This window comes from Lacerta agilis, chromosome 2 (assembly GCF_009819535.1).
Source record: "Lacerta agilis isolate rLacAgi1 chromosome 2, rLacAgi1.pri, whole genome shotgun sequence".
In the NCBI taxonomy this organism is placed as follows: domain Eukaryota; kingdom Metazoa; phylum Chordata; class Lepidosauria; order Squamata; family Lacertidae; genus Lacerta; species Lacerta agilis.
In genome coordinates, this window is record NC_046313.1 from 101,156,187 (window position 1) to 101,174,876 (window position 18,690).

General features: G+C 49.9%; 1 protein-coding gene across 12 annotated transcripts in view; it reads right to left on the reverse strand.

The window, feature by feature from the left end:
• Window positions 1-4,671: 4,671 nt before the first annotated feature.
• USP19 (ubiquitin specific peptidase 19) overlaps window positions 4,672-18,690 on the reverse strand; it is a 42,373-nt gene continuing 28,354 nt past the window's right edge. For 9 of the 12 annotated variants that reach the window (XM_033141376.1, XM_033141383.1, XM_033141381.1 and 6 more), the window contains 10 exons: window positions 18,128-18,268; window positions 17,838-17,956; window positions 17,570-17,707; window positions 16,980-17,386; window positions 16,327-16,437; window positions 14,882-15,098; window positions 14,106-14,258; window positions 13,195-13,358; window positions 11,204-11,388; window positions 7,674-9,344 (listed from right to left, as the gene is read on the reverse strand). In XM_033141376.1, the coding sequence (XP_032997267.1) occupies window positions 9,126-9,344; window positions 11,204-11,388; window positions 13,195-13,358; window positions 14,106-14,258; window positions 14,882-15,098; window positions 16,327-16,437; window positions 16,980-17,386; window positions 17,570-17,707; window positions 17,838-17,956; window positions 18,128-18,268 (1,854 nt within the window). In that variant the 3' untranslated portion in view covers window positions 7,674-9,125. Of the gene's footprint in view, window positions 5,789-7,673; window positions 9,345-11,203; window positions 11,389-13,194; window positions 13,359-14,105; window positions 14,259-14,881; window positions 15,099-16,326; window positions 16,438-16,979; window positions 17,387-17,569; window positions 17,708-17,837; window positions 17,957-18,127; window positions 18,269-18,690 lie in introns of those variants that run through there. The other 3 variants (XM_033141384.1, XM_033141387.1, XM_033141386.1) reach the window with 1 other exon arrangement.

Sequence of the window (18,690 nt, forward strand, 5' to 3'; positions counted from 1 at the left end):
GTCCGGGGTGGCGCTTGGGTACCATGGAAATGCTGGGAGGTGATGGAGGGGCGAGCAGGTGTACCAGTGGGCAGGGTGGAGCCAGAGAGAGAGAGAGAGCAGAGACTGGATTCTGCAAGCGCAGGAGGAGCAAAAGGCGCACAAAGCAGGCGCAGAGGTTTGGTTCCGCTTCCTAGCCTGGGATCCGAGTTGCTAAGCAGGAAGCGAAAACAAGACTCGCTCAATCAACCATTTGTTGCAACCCCTTTCCTTGTGGGGGGCAGAATAGTTTGTGCAACTACACGGGCTCCTCCCGGGTAGATTTCTGCCTAAACTTTCTGGGGAAGACCTTCCTCTCCTCCCACCCCACCCCGGCATTTTCGCAAGCATCATCTTAGCTTTGCGGGCAAGGGAGTTTGTTTACCTAAATCTACCTTCCTGTGGCTAAAATCCGCTTTTGCTTAAAACGAAGCGGACAATGTTAAGGTTTCAGACGGCCATGTAAGAGAAGCCCACAGGCCAGCAGAAAGGCAGATGAGCCTTGCCATGCAGCCAACGCTGTACAGTGGGGTATTTGGAAATAGGGTTGGTAAAGGACCCCTGACAGTTAAGTCCAGTTGTGGACGACTCTGGGGTTGCGGCGCTCATCTCGCTTTACTGTCCGAGGGAGCTGGCGTTTGTCCACAGACAGCTTCTGGCTCATGTGGCCAGCATGAATAAGCCACTTCTGGCGAACCAGAGTAGTGCACGGAAACGCTGTTTACCTTCCCGCCAGAGCGGTACCTATTTATCTACTTGCACTTTGACATGTTTTCGAACTGCTAGGTTGGCAGGAGCAGGGACCGAGCAACGGGAGCTCACCCCGTCGCGGGGATTTGAACCGCCGACCTTCTGATCGACAAGCCCTAGGCTCTATATGTATGGCTCCACTGAGGATAAAATTAATGCCTCTAGAGGAGAAAGCAGAATACTGTGGACGTACATCTCATAAGGAAGATATGATACTGCCTGGATATTTAAAAAAAAATGGATAAAAATATTAAGATTACCAAAACAAGTTTTCATCTGGAGTCAAAAGTTTTAAATGTACTACCCACTAGCCCAAGCGGTGTCTGCATTGTTTATTGTACCAGGCTGTGTCAAACTTCTTCCTGAGGTTGAGAAACTTGGCGTTTTGTTAATGGGAAGCTGCGTTTCTCAAAAGATTGCTCCATGTTGTGCAAAACATATGCAGCCTCAGGGTGGAGAAGGAAGGTGGTCTTCCTAAGAACACATAAGCTGGGGCAGGAAGAATTTGAAAGTGAGAATGAACCAAAAAGCCTTCTCTGGGAGGCCTGGTGTGTGAGCTGCACGTCTCTGGGCGGACTTGGAGAAGCCATTGTTGCTCAGCTTTGCCTCTCCTTCACTCTTGTTACATTGAGAGAATATGGGCCTACCCTCCAAGCAAGGCCGGCTCAGCCATTGGGGAGAGTGAGGCAGCCGGTGCCACCTCAGGCAGCTATTTTTGCTGTGAGGCAAAGACCGGAAGCTGTTGGTTATCGTTACTGTATTTATTATTTCTTTATTTATATACCACCCTCAATCCAAAGATCTCAAGGCAGTTCGCAAGATAAAAATACAGGATAAAAACACAAAATAAATAGTTCAGACAAAAACAAAACAAACCCCTTCCCGCTGCCAAGGAGCAGGGGAAAGGCGTTTAGACCACCTCAGAGGACAAAATAAGTTTATTTGCTGGATGGGAGTGAGGTGCTATTTGCTGCTGTGCCTCAAGCAGCAAAAATGTCTTCAGGCAGCCCCAAAGATGACTCAGGAAACGGCGACGCAGAGCATTTTGAACATTTGAAGCGGGGAAGCGCTATGTGCAGAACGGAGATTATTATAGCTTCCTGCCCGTAGGAGATAATGCCCATTTCTTCCCTCCTTTTCTCGCCTGCCCGGTTAACACTTCCTCCCACCCCACCCCACCCCCAAGCCGCCCATGAGAATCGGCACTGGGAGCACATTCCCATGGACGGCTTGCCCGGTTGCCATGGCGCCCGGTGAGCAAACAATTCCATGGCATGGCTAAGTCTCCCTATATAGCAGGCAGCAACCAGGCTCACAGGGCAAACACACATACACGGGAGGCCCCTTTTCTCAAGCCAAGGAGGGTTAATGCCTTAGAAAAATAGGCTGAGGCACAGCCTCCGCCTGCTGCTCCCTTTGTGAAGTGAAAAGAGGCCAAGGATATTTCTAGGCCTCCTCCCCAATAGGAAGCACATTGTATCTTCGCTGGGCCAGATAGGAAAGTGTGAGAATCAAACGCAAGGCCGAAGGGCTTCACACCACCGAGGAGACAGCATGGTCCAGCAGTTTTGAAACCTCCTGGCTGCAGAGAACCTTAAAAAAAACACACACACACCAAAAAACGGCTTCCCTGCGGAGGAACCTCCTCTTGCACAGACTATTCTGGGAAAAGTTATGGTGCAGGAAATCTAGAATAAACTATTCACAGAGGTGACAAGTCCATTTGTCCAATTATGTACAGAAGCACAAGGGGGGAGGTGGTTTTTAAAAGCAAAACGACTCCCATCCCCACATGGTTCACTTCCCTCATCTGTTCACCCTCCCCAAGGTGCTTTGCTCTTCTGCCGGGCTCCCTTCCCTGAGGCAGCTAGGGCAAAGGGCATTTGTGGATTGAGGCTACGTGGGGGAAAGAAGCCGGCAGAGGGGATTTGATTCTCCTCAGCCATATGCCCCTTTTTGTGCTAAGTTTCCGATCCGACCATTTCATCTCATTTCATATCTGAAAGATATGCCAGCTCTATAAATTCTAGCGTTTTGTTAATCCAGTCCTTTTTACTGGGTACTATTGCACTTTTCCACTTTGATCCTATTAAAATTTTCGCCGCTGTTGAGGCGTATAAGAAAAAAAATTCTCATCCTTTTTGGTATTTCTGGTGTTGTTATACCTATAAGGTAGGCTTCTGGTGTTTTTGGGAATTTGGTGTCACATATTATTTCTATTTCTGAGTGGATCTCATTCCAGAAAGACTCTATCATATTACATTCCCACCAGACGTGGTACCAACTCCCCACTTCTTCGCATCTCCAGCAGGTATTGCTTACATTCCTATACATTTTCGAAAGTTTGTGAGGGGTGATGTGCCACCTATAAAACATTTTTATCATATTTTCTCTAATCGAGTTGCAAGTGGTGAAACTCCAATTCACTCTCCATAGATTTTCCCATCTAGTTAACATGATGTTATGTCCTATGTCCTGTGCCCAGTGTGTCATTGTAGATTTAATTTGTTCTTCCATAACCGTCCAGTCCAACAATATCCTATACGCTTTTGAAAGGGTTTTTGTTTTGGAATTTACCACTTCCAATTGGAATTTAAAGGATTCTTTCTCAAATCCTATTTTACTATCAGCTTTGTATCTCTCAAAAAGTTGGTCCATTGGTTCATTCTTGTATATTCCCAGTTCTTTTTACATTAACCTGGCAGTGGTTACTAACAGCTGGATCTCTGCTACTTTCCAGGTCCTGCCCCACCCTTTTCTTCAAATTGTTGTGTGCTCCCGATATTAAATATGTTCTCCTTTTGGGCTATATAGCACCGCTTTCATTCACTCTGAAGCAAAGCCACTTCCAATGTACAGCCTCAACATTTCTGTGACTCACGTGCATTAGAATCTAGAGGAGTTCACTAGGAGGCAAATTGGCAGGAGGGGCATAATTTTAGTGCAGGAAGTGAAAACATTTCAGGAAACCAATGGATTTTTATTCTGACAAATATTCAGAGCTCTACGGCAGGGGTAGGGAACCCGCAGCCCCCGCCTGTTGCCAGGCTACAGCTACTATTGCATCTCTGGCCATTGGGGGGTCACGATCGGTGGACAGATGGGGATTGAAATCCAACAGCGTCTGATAGGCCACCTCCCGCTCTAGAAGCTTCTGTGTGTTTTCTTTTTTAAAAAACACAATGCAACCATGACCATTGCTACTTACGCTATCTCCCCTTTTGAACTGTTCTTGAGTCATCTTGTTTTTCAAGTGGAAATTCCTGCACACAGTCTAGCGCCCTTCCCATCCCAGCTGTAAGGATAATGCGGTCTTTTTCCTACCAACAGCCTCTCTGTATGAGAGCTTATTCATTACCACATCAGAAGAAATGCTCATTTGCAGAATATTTTATCTGACATGGCAACTTCTGAGTTTCTCATACGGAAGGCTTTATCATCACGTGCAGACTTATCATTTCAATTAGAGACATGAGAAATCAGTCAGTTGTCTGTTACATTTAGCACTACATATATACTCTTGCGATGACTTCATTTGGTTATAGTTATTTTTGTTACGTTAAGGACTCTGCATTGTTTAAGACTCCTTCCGCTAACCACAGGGAAAAGGAAAAGCTAAATTCCTAGTATCTGAACGTAAGGATGCACATGGAGCATAACATAGTTCTAAGAATTCCTGATCTACAGGCCCTTTCCTATACATTAAACAGTCATTTTCTACAGAAGTTTAAATCGTGCCACCATTCCTTTCTTTCCCAGCTCCCAGAACGTATTTGCCAAGGAGGCAAAAAGAATGAAGGTTCTAATTTAGGTTGCAATTTTTATCTCTACAGTGTTGCCCAGGCTGAGAGCCCATGCCAGTGTGGCATGGCAGCAGACAGAATAGCACACAGACACAGGGACAAGCGGCGTTGAGTAGAATTTAATGACTCGGGACCCAAGACAAACACCAACTTTATACAAAGACAGAGCAAGACTGAGGCCTCCCTGGGAATGGGCCCAGGACAGCCTCATTTGGTTACAGCAATTCCAAGCATGGATAAAAGGGAACAGGGAGCCAAACATTTAAATAGGAGATGGTACTGGCAGTGGTTTCTCACCCCAAGGAAGTGTCACAAGGGGCCAAGAAATGCAAAATGACTCTGGGGCAGGTAGCCAAGTAGTAGGCCAAACCGCAGTTCCATGCCTTCCAAGTAGGATGAGAAGGCATAGCAGCAGGTGCCTCCCAACAGCCTTCTTTACCCAAACTGCCAAACTAAGCAATGCTGGTGAAAGGGGTGGGTGGGTGCAGAAATCAAGGAAACTGGGAGATGCATACTTCTGTCGTGAAGGCCCATTTTGCAGCCATGGTGGTCCTGAGCTCGTGATACCAAGGAGGAGCAGATGGGAAAGTGAAAGGGCAGGCAAAAAAGGGGGCGGGGCTGTGGAATATTGTGAAGCAGGCACCCATGGTATGGCAAATCGGGAGAAGGCCCCTTAGGGGCAGACACCAATGACCCCCACCCCCACCCGCCACCCCCAGTAGAACAGGCTGGGTATGCAAGACTAGGAGTGCAGGGCTCGCCACAGCTCCCCTGCCTCTGTGCGAGGAGACCAAACCAGAACCTTTGGGGCAGGAGATGCAGGAGCAACTGCCACACCGGGGGGCACTCAGTGGGTTTCCCCTGGCACAGGGCAGCCTCTAGGTAGGGGGGACACGAAAGGAAACCTTTCCAGCTTGCAGGGGAGGAGGGAGGGGGTGGAGCAGAAAGTGCTTGTGTGCTTGAGAAAAGGTCACAGCAGCTCCTCCTCCTTCCCACTGCAGGGGGGGGGGACGCCGGGGTGGGGTAGGGCGGGAAGCCACAAAACAAAGCCTTCTTATGTACACCCCACCCGCCACCCACCCCCAGTGCAGAACGACTTAGTCAACTTCCTCCATGTTGCTGTAGGATGGTGCGGGGTGCTCTGCGACCCCCTCTGGTGCCAGTGCGGGAGCAACTTCAGGGGCCAGGCTGGTTCCAAAGGGTGGTGAGCTAATTCCCTGCAAATAGAACAAAGCATTAGAGAGCAGCCGCAAAGGGTGCAAACGTCTCCCTGACGTGGAAGAAGCTTATTGTCCGTTTCCCAATATGAAATCTCTACATACACATTGTTTGAAGGTCCGGAAACAGATTTCGGAGAAAGAGTTCATATAAATATAAACCTTATTCACTGGCTTCATTCACGAGTTTTATATTCTGCCTGATTGCAACAAAAACCTCAGAGCAGTTTACGAAAGCAAAACGTTAAAATTATCAGTTTTTTAAAAATGGTTACCAGACAGCTGTTTAAAGCATTAAAAAATAATCAAAATATAAAATAAGGTAAAGACCAGTTGAAAAAGCATGTCAGATTTCCACATGTCTGGATAGGCTTGCCTAAACAGGAATGTTTTTGGCAGCTTTGTTGAACAGTTTATAAATAAACTATTTTGCAAAAAAAAAAAAAAAGGAATGTTTTTGGCAGGCCCCAGAAAGAGTACGGTGAAGGTACATGACTGATGTCAATAGGCAGGGAGTTCCAAAGTGTGGCTGCTGCCGCACTACAAGATTGATTTGTTACAAATGCGGAACGAGTGCTATGTGGCACCTGTTAATAGATAAATGATCCGACCATGACAAGGGAATGCATCATTGCCCACCTCCTTGGTCCATCCCTCTTATCATCACTCAGAGCAAAGACTGTTACATCAAGAGTGTGCCCTGCCTGATGTGTTGGGCCAATGACCATGTGAGAGAAGAGAGCCATGGCTGTCAGAGGTCATGAAGTCTTGAGTCAGCTCAGCAGCAGCAGCAGCCTCTGCATGGATATTGTAGTCATTCCAACACCTCAACCAGCCTGATCAGGGACACTGCAGGGAATTGGGGGGGGGGGGCGCGTTTCTATAGACCAGCAGCAGCCCAACACTGGGAGTAAACCCTCTAAACCTTTCCCAACACCAGTAAGTTTTACGGCAAAGGAGATGGTGCTTTTATGGACAGTAAAACCACTCCCACCCTCGATGCCCCCAGTCTAGCCTGGTGCAGTACTATTAACCAGAGGGGCCCATCCAGCTCACTCACCCAAGTTTCAGTAATGCAAGCCAGATCAGTCCCTTCAGTGTGAGCAGTTACACTAGTCTCATCAGTGTATTGTTCAATTAAGTGGCACAAATAATCATGGTGTCTGGTAGGCAGGCACCGAAATACGAACCGGTGTTATTGAACAGCCAAATCTTAGGAAATTTTAGGAAGAAATCAGTATTTCTGAGTGTAATACATACAAAGCCTTACTCATAATTCTCTCCTGCTCCAGGCTTGAAGAGTCAGCTATCCTCCTAGAGCCACAAAACTGCCCCACCACCCCAAGAATCATGTGCCAAGGTAACCTACACTGTGATATAATAATAATAATAATAATAATAATAATAATAATAATAATAATAATAATAAACAGTTTGCAAAAGGGCATGTAGCTAGTGCATTCTGCTTCTGCAAGTAATGGGGAAGGGCAAAAAAGCTACCCAAACCAGTGACTCAAAATCCCACTGAGCTTCTCTTCTACAGATTTCTTTGAAGATATCCAGGCTAATAACTTGTTTCTTATTTTGCACACACACTGAAACTCTCAAACAGCAAAGTGAGCTTTGCACCAAACTACAGAACACACAGAGCTACGGAGTTATCACCACCAAAAGAATTTATCCAGTACTATTTCACTACAATTCAACGAGCGGCCCAACCAATTCCTTGGTTCCCCTTGTGAACCAGTAGCAACAGCAGCTAAGACTGGACAGGCTCGGGAGCCAGTGGGAAGATATATGTGTGGACGCGCAGAACCCCAGTTAAATTTAGAAAGCAGGTGCTGAAAGAAAGGAGCAGCTGGGGAAAGAAAGGAGCCCATCCATATCTCTTTAGAACAGCTTAGGTTTATTAAATACAATAAATAAATACACAGTGAAAGCTTTCCCACAGCACAATGCAATGCCTTTATCCACCCAGCTGGCAGAGGATGACTTCCTTAGGGCCGGGACGTCCTCACCAGAATTGCACATGGATCAGGCTGTGCTCTTTGGCACTGGTGCGGCTAGAGACTGCCCACTTCCTGGGGCACAGCAGGAATACCAGCACCAGACAACCTGAAAAATGGGCACTGGAGACAAGGCCATATCCCTTTCTCTCCCTGCAACGAAAGGGATCAGGTGGGTGGGTGGGGAAGCCTCTCTGAAAAGTGCTGGGAAGAATGTGCAAGATGATGTTAGAGTTGCGCAATGTTTATGAGTATAATATTAACAACAAACAATAATGATACACAAACCAAGGAAGAGGTGTCGCGAAGAGTAAGACCTGGGCTCTAGGATCACAAGCTCTCATGGCGGCTCTTACTTATCTGGCCACAGCCAAGAGCCTAGATCGGGGTACTCAGGATTGAACCTGTGGTCAAAGAGGCACCAGAGGGATCCTGCACTGCACTGGAAAAGCCACACAGCCTGCAGGGCCAGATCAGAAGAACACAAGGCCACACGACTCTGATGCCAGAGACACACTTCTGCTCCCTTGTGTGCACTCAGACATTGCCTAAACAGGTACAGGAGCTGTGATGCAAGTCGAAGTACTGCCTTCTCTTTAGCTGGGGCCCTGCGCTAAAGAATATTTAGCGTAATGCAAGCTTGGCTGGAGACTTCACCGCTCAACTGTCGTCTCGTGCCGCGATAGAAAGATTTGTAAGATGCCATAAAACAAAACAAAAATGATGATGCAGTTGGCTGCAAGCCAATACTATCCTGGTGAGGGAACTTAATTCATCAATATTCGGAAGAGTCAGCAATACATTCTCACTCCCTCAAACAAAGAGGGAACAGATGCCCAGAGACTTCTTTTCCACCCCGCCTCCAAGCACGGTGCTGATGCCCAACTGGGTAAGAGGTCACAATCTTTAACTACTAGGCACATAGGGCAGGGGGCAGCTGTTGACCCAATACAGAAGGAGCAGTCCCAAGGCAGGGAGTGGCCAAGACCAACAGATTCCCATCCAGTTAGAGAGACTAATTTTTGTAGCTCTGCAGCCTCTGCTGGAGTTCACAGATTTGATTTGCATGGGCCAAAGTCTTACAAGGCCGCAACGCTATAAAGGGCCTTTTCCCAGTTGCCAATCCATGTGGGAAACCAGCCAAGCAGGAGAGAGCAGGTCCTAGACTTGAGGGCTTCTTGATGAGGAGGCATTGGCACTAGGGCTTCTTCTTGTACCCACCCTGGCAAGGAGCATCCAAGGCCTTCGTCACAAAGGTGTGTAATAGGAGGAGAGCCAAGGCCGAGGCGAGTGAGCTACCCTCCTTCTGGGTGCCGTTTCTGCTGTGACTACTACCTCCAGCGGGTCTGATAGATGAGTGGGTAGAAAACATTCAGGAAGAGCGCCACAATGGCTGCCATGGTGCCCAGGACAAAGTATCGGACACGGCCTTCATCGGGACAATCTGGGGCGAGGTGCCTTGTTCTTCGGCTGCAAGACCTCCAAGGGCTCCTCATCAGCCTCCTGGCAGCTTCCTCTTCAGCCTCCAGTTCCTGCCAGAGCAGAGAAGCCTGCGATGTGGAAACCTGCGTCAGCACTAGTTGGGAACACAGCGGCAAACCCCTCAGTCACCCACACGCTGCCCTGCCCCTGCCCGGAACAGCCTGCCTCCAAGCGCACCTTTCCCATGTCAGATCTCTCTGCCACAGCCCCACAGATTTTCTGCCCCCCCCTCGCTATACAGCTCCAGCAGTTCAGATTCGGGGGCCTCCCAGGGACAGAGTGAGCAGCACAAGCCACAGAAGGATGGAGGGCAAGCAAGCCCCTGCTTGTCAGAGTGAGGCATCCATGCTGGCTGGCTCGGGTCGGAGTTCTTTCCCCCCCGTCTGCAAGCGCCAGCGCCAGCTCAATCCTTTCAAAAGACCCAGTCACCAAAGTCATCACAGCCCAGACTTCCTTGTGTGCGCAAATGCACTTGACCATTCAGCCACACTGGGTGAGAACACGAGGATCATTCATAAACAGCCAATCGCAGTTGAGCTTTTGCTGGTGACAACATGAGGATCTGATGGCAGGCAGTCACATCCAAGCGCTTGCAGGTGGGAACATGAGGATCTTTCGTAAGGATGACAGCTAATCAACAGCTCAGCTTTGGCAAGTGAAAAAACCATGAGGAACATTCAGAGATGGCAGCCAATCATAATCACTCTTTTTTTCTTTCTTTCTTTTTTTTAAACACAACAGTAACAACGACACAGTTGCACAGGAGGAGTTAGTTGCAGAGTAACCAGTCACAGACCAGCTCTTCCACGTACAGAAAGATCATTCAGACCAGTCAGCCAATCACTGTGATTTTCTAGATAGAGGTTTAAAGGCGGGCAGAATCAATCTTATCTTCCCCACTCCATCCCTTGGGATTTGTGCACAGGGGGTTCCTGCTGCTTCCAGACCTCCCATAGTCTAAAGCTGGTTGGGGAGTGTGATGTTTTATAGCTGGTTTGAGGCGCCAGTCTCGCTGCAGGGGTCAGCTGCCAGAGTCCACAGGCACAAAGCATACAGGCCCCTATGGCAGCTTCTCTGAACGGATCTGCCTGCATCCTCTCCTCCTGAGTAGGCCATGTGGTTCCAATCGGTCTTGGCTCGCTGGGCAGGTGGCCAGGGGCAAAACACACCGCCCAGCTCCAGCAAGAAAGGGCAAGAACAATGCGGCCTGCCCTGCAGCACAGCCTCGGAGCTTAACCCCTGCCCAGGAAGCTGTCCTGGGCAGGATGCCACCACACATGGCAGAACCCCAGGAGACGCCAGTGCCCCCAACCCAAGTGCACATTGGAGGCTCTCGTCCGAGACTATGCCAGGGTGGCTGGCATTGCCTCAGAAAGCACAGTGCTGGCCTTACGTTTCCCCGGTCCCTACCATGTTAATGGCTGGGCACAGAGTGGAGGGGAAAGAGAAAGGAGAGGCTCCCAAGCCAACAGCAGCGCCGAGTGCACAGCAGTCCACAGTGCTGGAATCGGGCCCCTTAAAGTACGACACCTTGGCCGCTCAGGAACCATGGCATCGCCGTTTCTCTGGCACCTTTCCCTCAGCAGCTTATTTTGCACGGAACTTGCTGCTGTCACCCACAACTCTGAAGCCGGCCCCCTCCATATTGAGGGGATCTTTTCCCCCAGCCAATTCCCCACCCACCCGCAGGCACCTTCCGTCTCAGGGTAGCCTTGAGAAGGACCTCTCTGTTTCTCTCAAGACCTTCCCCTGATAGCCGTCCTTTTTCCAGGACACAACTGTTGGAAGGAGGCCCACAGCCCAGCCAGAGCCGTGAAGGGGAGTCAGCAGTCCCTTGGCTCCTCTATCAGCAGTAGCGAGGCCCGTTAGCAGGCCAAGGCAACGCATTGAGGCGGGCAAGACAGGCAGCTCCCCCCAAAGCCCTCACCTGATTGGCTGCTGACTCGGCAGATGGGGCCATGTCGGCCCGAGGGTCTGAGGGATGCGGTGGCCCCCGCAGGGGTCTCTCCACTGGAGAGTTTCGTCGGCGGTAGAAGAGCACGTAGGCGTATCGCGTCACCACCTGGCTTTCATCCACTGTGGTGACAGTGCTGTCATCGAAGAGCCGCCATCCTGTGAAAGGGGACAGGCAAGGGATAAGCACACCAAGCTCTGTGACCCACTGATGAGGCAACACTGCCTGATCCTCACCTGTTCTTCACTCTTGCAGGAAGACAAACACAGTCCAGGTCTCCCATGCATCCAGAAAGAGCTACCCAGTGCACTCACCTGAATTTAGCCCGCAACCTACCGACGCGGTAGCTCTTACAGCGTTGCCTTGCTGTCCAATGTGCATTCATGGGTGCTGCTTCCCTGGCAGAGGTTAGCAGACTTGTGGGGGATTTTGAAAAGATGCCAGGACACCCAGAATTAACTGAGGGCGATGAAGCCAGCAAGTGGGATCCTGTCACTATGTGAATCTATGAAATTTCCCCCCACCTATATGGAAACTCTCTAATACTACTGTCATAGTCACAAGTCCTAAAACGACTATTTATTCTTCGGTGTATTTAATTGTCGAGGGCAGCATGTATTGGGGATTCATCAGATTCCCCCCCCCCCACCAAATCCCACTGCCAGCAAATTCCCAAGCAATGGGAAGAACAAACAGATTGGAAGTTAGGAGGAAGAAGGGAGTGCAGGGCATGGCAGTCCTATTCCCATGAATGACAAGGTCGTTGGCCCACAATGTCTACAAGCCAGGAGTGCTACAACGGTATCTCATTTCTTGAAGTAAAAAGTAACCAGCTACCAACCCGACTGGTCAGGGTTGCTCAAATGCAGAACAGAGAAGAAGAAAAAGATTCTGCTTAGAAAACAATTCCATATAATAGTTACAGGTAGGTAGCCGTGTTGGTCTGCCATAGTCAAAACAAAATAAAAAATCAAAAAAATCCTTCCAGTAGCACCTTAGAGACCAATTAAGTTTGTTCTTGGTATGAGCTTTCGTGTGCATGCACACTTCTATATAATGTTACTCAAAATAAAATAAGCAACACAGTAGTACCTTGAATCCCAAATGCCTTGCAAGTTGAATGTTTTGGCTCCTGAATGCCATAAACCCGGAAGTGAGTGTTCTGGTCTGTGAATGTTCTTTGGAACCTGAACGCCCGACGATGCTTCCGACTGGCTGCAGGAGCTTCCTGCAGCCAATTGAAAGCCGCGCCTTTGTTTCCGAATGTTTTGGAAGTCAAACGGACTTCCAGAACGGATTCTGTTTGACTTCCAAGGTACCACTGTATATCCTTAAAACACTCAAAGCAGACCTGCTTCCCAGAGTCTTCAAAAATCCTACCGTGTGAGGAGGACCTGTCTCTAAATTCAATCCTGAAAGGCTGAGGAAGTGATAACAAGTATTTAGAACAATCTCCCTGGAACTTACTAGTACAGAGGGGTCTAGCTGTTTTTGACAGTGCATATGACCACTGCATCAAGACCTCTCCCATCATAAAGGAGGAAGGGCAGTGATATTTCTTTGCAAATGAGTGGTGGAGACCAAGCTGTGCTGAGGAGAAAGCCTTTTCTTGCTCTAAATCCTACTTAAAATGTGAAGTATCTGAAGGTATCTGAAGAAGTGTGCATGCACACGAAAGCTCATACCAGTAACAAACTTAGGTCTCTAGGGTGCTACTGGAATGAATTTTTTTATTAAAATGTGAAGCCTTCTCCTTCCTTGCACCTGAAACATTCAGCACCGACTATGGAGGAAGACCCTGCTACTTCCTCATCAATGCCTTATCAAAGCAGCAATGAGTGCCCTAGCCAAGATCTTTCACCTTGTGTAGGTCTCTGAGAAGACTCTACCTCAATGGCTGGAACTTGGCTAGACAATTGATGGCAACCAGACCACACAAAGCCCCCCTCCCCCGGGCAACTCACCCACATCACTGCGTTGGCTGTTCTTGTCACTGGGCAGCCGCGCATAGGCTGTGTAGTGTCCGCCAATCATGCCCCCGTAGTGGTTGATAACTGCATACAGGTCATACATGGGCAGCTGCTGCTCATCCTTCTGGCCAATGCAGAACTTGCTCAGGTCCAAGCTCCTGGGGACAGAGATAGGAATAAGGTACACAGCTGTCTTAACTTGTCCTATCTATACGTGAGTGCTTCAAGGCAGGCAATACAAGAAGTCTGCAGATTGCGCTGAGGGGTAGGCTGAGCTCCCTATCCTAACAATCCCAAAGACTGGGGGCGAGGGGTTCAGAGGATGCTAAGCCTAGCTTGCTCTGTTCAAAACGGTCAGATTTCAGAAGAGCAGCCGCTAGAATTGGTTGCAGCAAGAAGGAAGAAAAATTTGTGGCACTTTGAAGATGGATCAAGTTTACTTAGCAGCAGCGTGAGCTTACTTTCATCAAGACACATGGTGGATATACATGCACCACAACTGAGGGCCTAAGGATGCACACTTGACTACCACATGCATCGGATGAAGCAGGCTCTCACCTGTGAAAGAGGAATGTGCTGCGGCCTCAACATGAAGGCACCACCAGCCTATGTTTCCTGCACCTCCCAAAAGATTTAGCCCAACTTCAGTTCCGCCCTCCCTTCCAGACAACGGGGCAGCCAATTAGGCTGCCTCCTTGCCACACTGGACGTAAATGCAGGCAAAAGGGTTCACAAGGATAGCCTGAGCATACAGAGCGCTAAACACCCTTGGTGCTAAGACAGGGCCCGGCACTGCAGCCACGTCTGATCCAGGCCTGGAGTGGAGGGAGATGCTTTCCTTGGACTTTCCTGTGCAAAGTCCAAGCGGGAGCAAAGGAACACAAAGCACAGCAGCATCTCCTCACCGGACTGGGAAATCCACCATGTCGTTGATCTTGTCTCTCCAAATAAAGCTGCGGAAGGAGAAGCGCTTGAGCTGTATGATGAGGACGTTGGGCAGGCGCCACAGCATGAGCTGCTTGGATGCCTCACGGTGCTGCTTACATTTCGGGCAGTACCTGTGCGGGGAAAAGGGGTGTGGGGGTGTGGGTCTGTTAGCTTCCCCTGCTGCCAGCTCTGTTCTTTACCAACCCCTGTTTTGCTGCACTACGGAAGACCAAGGCATCCTGTTTGTGTTTCTGAGATCAAAGGGTTTAGAAACAGGCTTTGATCACAACTGCAGTATGCAGTATTCAGCTGATGGGAGAATGCGAGCTCTTTAATTGGAAGAAGGGGGCTTCCACATGACGTGGTTTCAGAGAAGAATGTGACTGTATGTGGGACATGCTGAAGTGTGCCTGAGGAGCCCAGGAATTTAACAGATCTCTCAGTCCTCTTCAGGCCCTCCACAAACTCCCAACAGTCCCTACTGTGCAGCACTTGACGGCCATCTGCCTTGGATGCTTTAGCCGAGATTCCTGCATTGCAGAGGGCTGGATCATTTGACCCTTGGTGGTCCCCTCCAACTCCAGGAATCTATGGTCCTATGATCACTTCGGTGTTTGGAAGCAGTAACCATTTCCCAGCCTACAAAAGCCGCATATCTGAACCCAAAAACTAGCCGCGCAGTATATACGTTTACGCACACACTTTTGGACCCCGAGTATGGGGTTGTCCCTGCTCACAGAGAACCCTTTCTTACCAGGCCTCCTCTGGGGCTAACACCTCTGGCTTGGTGAAGAGGTTGAGGCACTGCTCAAGGGTGAAGTGTCCTGCCCTGGCTGCCTCACTCGCAGAGCCGGGATCCTCTACGCACTCCAGCTCCTTGGACTCGACCAGAACAAACTCCTTCATCCTCTCGTTGTTCTTCCAAACCAGGGCCAGAGAACAATCATCTGTCAGGTCAAGAGGGGCATCTCCTGCAAGGATACGGAAGTTTACAGATGGTGCTACCCATCTAAACACACGAGGCCAAAAACCAACACCCAAGAAATAAGAACCAGAGCAGGGGTAGCCAATGTAGTGGGGCCTCCAGCAGTTGTGGACTAAAACCATAATCAGCTCCAGCCCCGCAAGGTCGATGGCCTGGAATTAGGGAAGCTATACACCATAACTTCTAGAGGGTGGTCATATTGGCTACCACCAAACTAGGGGCAGTCCACCTTTTTCCTGCTTAAGAACAGAGAAAGGGTGTGTGGAGCAAGAAACGTGAGAGATGAGGGAGGCAATTCCTTATCAAAGCTAGTTTCAATCCTTAGTGAGCAGGAAGATTTGCAGGCTTGTTCGTAGCTCACCGTGATCCTGCAAAGCAAGTTGCTACTAAGCCCAAATTTCACACGGATGGAATTGGGGTCAGGCCAAGGAGATTACTCCACTCTAAAGTCACCCAAGCAGAGCTTGCAGCCAAACATTCCACTAGATCGCATGCTGGCCCTCCAAGTAACGGATGGGAAAGCCACCAAGGCCGCTTAAAATGAAAGACTGGGTGTAGGAGTGTGGGGATAGATATCCAAGACAAAGCAGAAAAGGAACAACTGCAGGCCCCATTGTCTGTTTTTGCAACTGTGTCGCATAGGGCAACGTCAACTATGTTGGAGGAGCAAAAGCCAGGAATTCCAGCTCCAAGGACTGTGCTTTCCTCCCCAGAACTTGTGCTCGTTTGGGACTCCTTCGGGTGGGTTGCTTGTATCCCACACAAATTGTTGGAGTGGGGACCTTAAATCAGCATCCTGAGAATTGGGGACTGGCAAGGGTCACTGAATTCTAAGAGAAGTCACCTATGGGACAAGACACCCAACTAAGATTTCCAGCAGCCAGGTTCTTAAGTGCCTTGCAAAGCTCCTTATCCATTCCCCATAGCTACCAGAAAGATGTGGAATAATAAATACAGGTCTGTATAATTCACACAGATAGCAGACTTCAACCTTTTGTGCAGAGTATGCATAACTTTAGCCCAGGGGAGACAGCCCCAGCTAGAGCTGATCAGTAGTATACATGCATTCCTTTAGGGGCTCAACAGCCCCTTGCATTGGCTAAACAGATTAGATCCAGAAGATCTCCCTTAGCAAGGGTGGGGCCCTCTCAAAACGTCCAGCCAAATGTTCCAAGATGGCACTGCTTTCAGAACCCTGAGATTTTAACCCTCACCTTTGTCCTCCAGCTTCTGCTCTTTGTTAGCGGCATCAATTTTGTTGATGTAGAACTGGGTAGCATGGGAACTGAGCCCCTCAGCTGGATGCTGGTAACCTGGGATGGCAGCTGTAGGCAAGTAAGGGAGGGATAGTGAGTTGCAGCAGCTCAGCCGGCAGCCCCTTCTTTCCTCTGCTCAGCTACCCTATCCCCCTTTCCACAGCTGGGACAGCATTTCATCTACAAAGCCATGGAGATGGCTGGGGTCTTCAGGAATCGCACAAAACACAGGAAACGGCCCTGCTTCAGGCTATTAATATTTGCTTCTTGTCAGCTGTGTTACGTTCTGCTGCTTAGAAGCCTCCACCCTACACAACATGAGGCATGTGGAATAAATTGTTTTCCTAACCCCACTTTTGGCTTTTGGGGAATAACAGGGACAAAAACTATTATTTAATAAAGTTGCTTGATTTTATTATTTTGATTCTCCTTGTTATTTGGCTTCTGGTATCTGAGAGCAGAGGCTGTTGGGAAATTTCCCTGCTGCCTACAGAGCGCTGACATAACAGCCATACCGAAAAGTGGTGAGAAACCCCTTGGGAAGGCAGACGCCCAAAACAGCAGCCGGTGTAGGGTGGGGCCTTGAATAAGGCCCATTCAGATTTGCCTACCTTCCGGCTTGGGGAGTCTCTCAAAGGGCCCCTCCCTTTCCACAAAGCTGTCAGCCCGTGTGTCCAAGGAGGGCTCAGAGAAGCCCGAATCCAAGCTCAGCCCAGAGCCTCTTCCTGCGGGGACCTTGCTTCTCACAGCGCTGGCGTCCCCCAGTTCCGGCTGCAGCTCAGGGGCCGAGAGAGACGGCTGGAGTTCCTGCGGCAGGTGTGGGGCCCTGGCCCCGTCTCCCGACTCCATGGCGGTGGAGGTGTCATCGGCAGCAGAAGCCGCTGCGGCGGCAGACGCGACCGTAGCGCTGCTGCTCCGGGCAAGTGCCTCTGGCTTCTCGGGAGGCTGGTGCTGCAGGCCTTGCTCTGGCGACATCCTGCCCACCTGGAATGGCGGCTGGAACACGCTGACAGAGTACCTGAGCAGGGAGAGGAAAAGCAGTCCACTAAGAGGTCACAGCCCCGCGGTGTCTGAAGAGGGAATGTGCTGCTGGCACTGAGGAAGGAAATGGAAGCTTCCTTGCTGCCTCGGCCAAAGCCTACAAAATGAGCCAAACAGTGGCGGCTGGCCAAGTGCGCTGCCAATACTCCGGCTACCTTACCTCGCGTAACCTTCCAGAAGCTGGGCCAGCCGTGCATAGGTGAGGCGTGACTCCGGCACGCTGATGAGGAAGGGAAAGCCAATGTTCTCAGGGAGGCACAAAGCTTTGTGGTCGGGCCAGTGTGTTTTCTGGCACACTCTGAAACACACACGAAAACACTCTCATGCAGAGGGCCGCAGGGGCTCGACGCAGTCACCCCACCCGGCCTGGGAGCAAGAGACAGCTCTCGGCTACGGAGAGGGTGAAAAAAGAAGAAGGGGCGACTTACACGTTGCAATAGCCGACACGGTAGCACCGAGTGCAGCGCTTCAGTTTCTCCTCTTCTGACTGCTGCTTCTTCTGACAGGCGGCACATTTGGTGATGGGCACGCTGGGCACCTGAGGACGCTTAGGGGAGAGAAATTGCCCGCTTAGGGTGATTTGGAAGTGGTGGGCACCTGGACAGGGAAGCTGGCAGGACAGAATGTGTAGGTTCCACCTTGAAAGCCTAAGAGCTTTCTTTCCATCTCCTTCTCACACACCAGTGTGGAGGGTGTATTGGCAGCTCCTGGCACCTACCTGTTGGACCTGCAGCTCCACCACACGCTCCTTGGCCAGGTCTGGAGAAAGCACTTCAAAGCACAGCAGGAGGTCCGTGGGGGAGACCGTGTCCAACGACTGCGAAGGCAAGAACATGCGGTGGAAGCGGTTCTTGATTACCTAACCAAAGGGAAAAAAGGGAGGTGAAGTCCTACCCAAAAGATGCCCTTTCCTCCCTCCCTCACACATAAAGGCAAACTTCAGGTTCAGGTACAATGTACTTCTGACCACCAGGTGCTGGGCTGGGGTGTGGTGCAGAGAGCTAACCGGGGGGGAAGCAACTTGCTCTGCTTCTGAGCTTCCCAGGGGCATGTGGACTGTCCAAGATGGAACGATAAGCTTGGCCTGGATCCAATAAATAAATCAAATACTGAACAAGCAGGGTATGCAACAAATGCTGCAACAAAAGGTTGCGGTGAATTGTGCACCTGTACTCAATTTTCTCTTCTTTCTCCAGTTTCCTCCCCCCCCCCCCAACAGCTGAACAGCCTTGCCATGCCCACCGGGAATGCCAAATCCTCAGAGCAGTTCTGCACGCATGC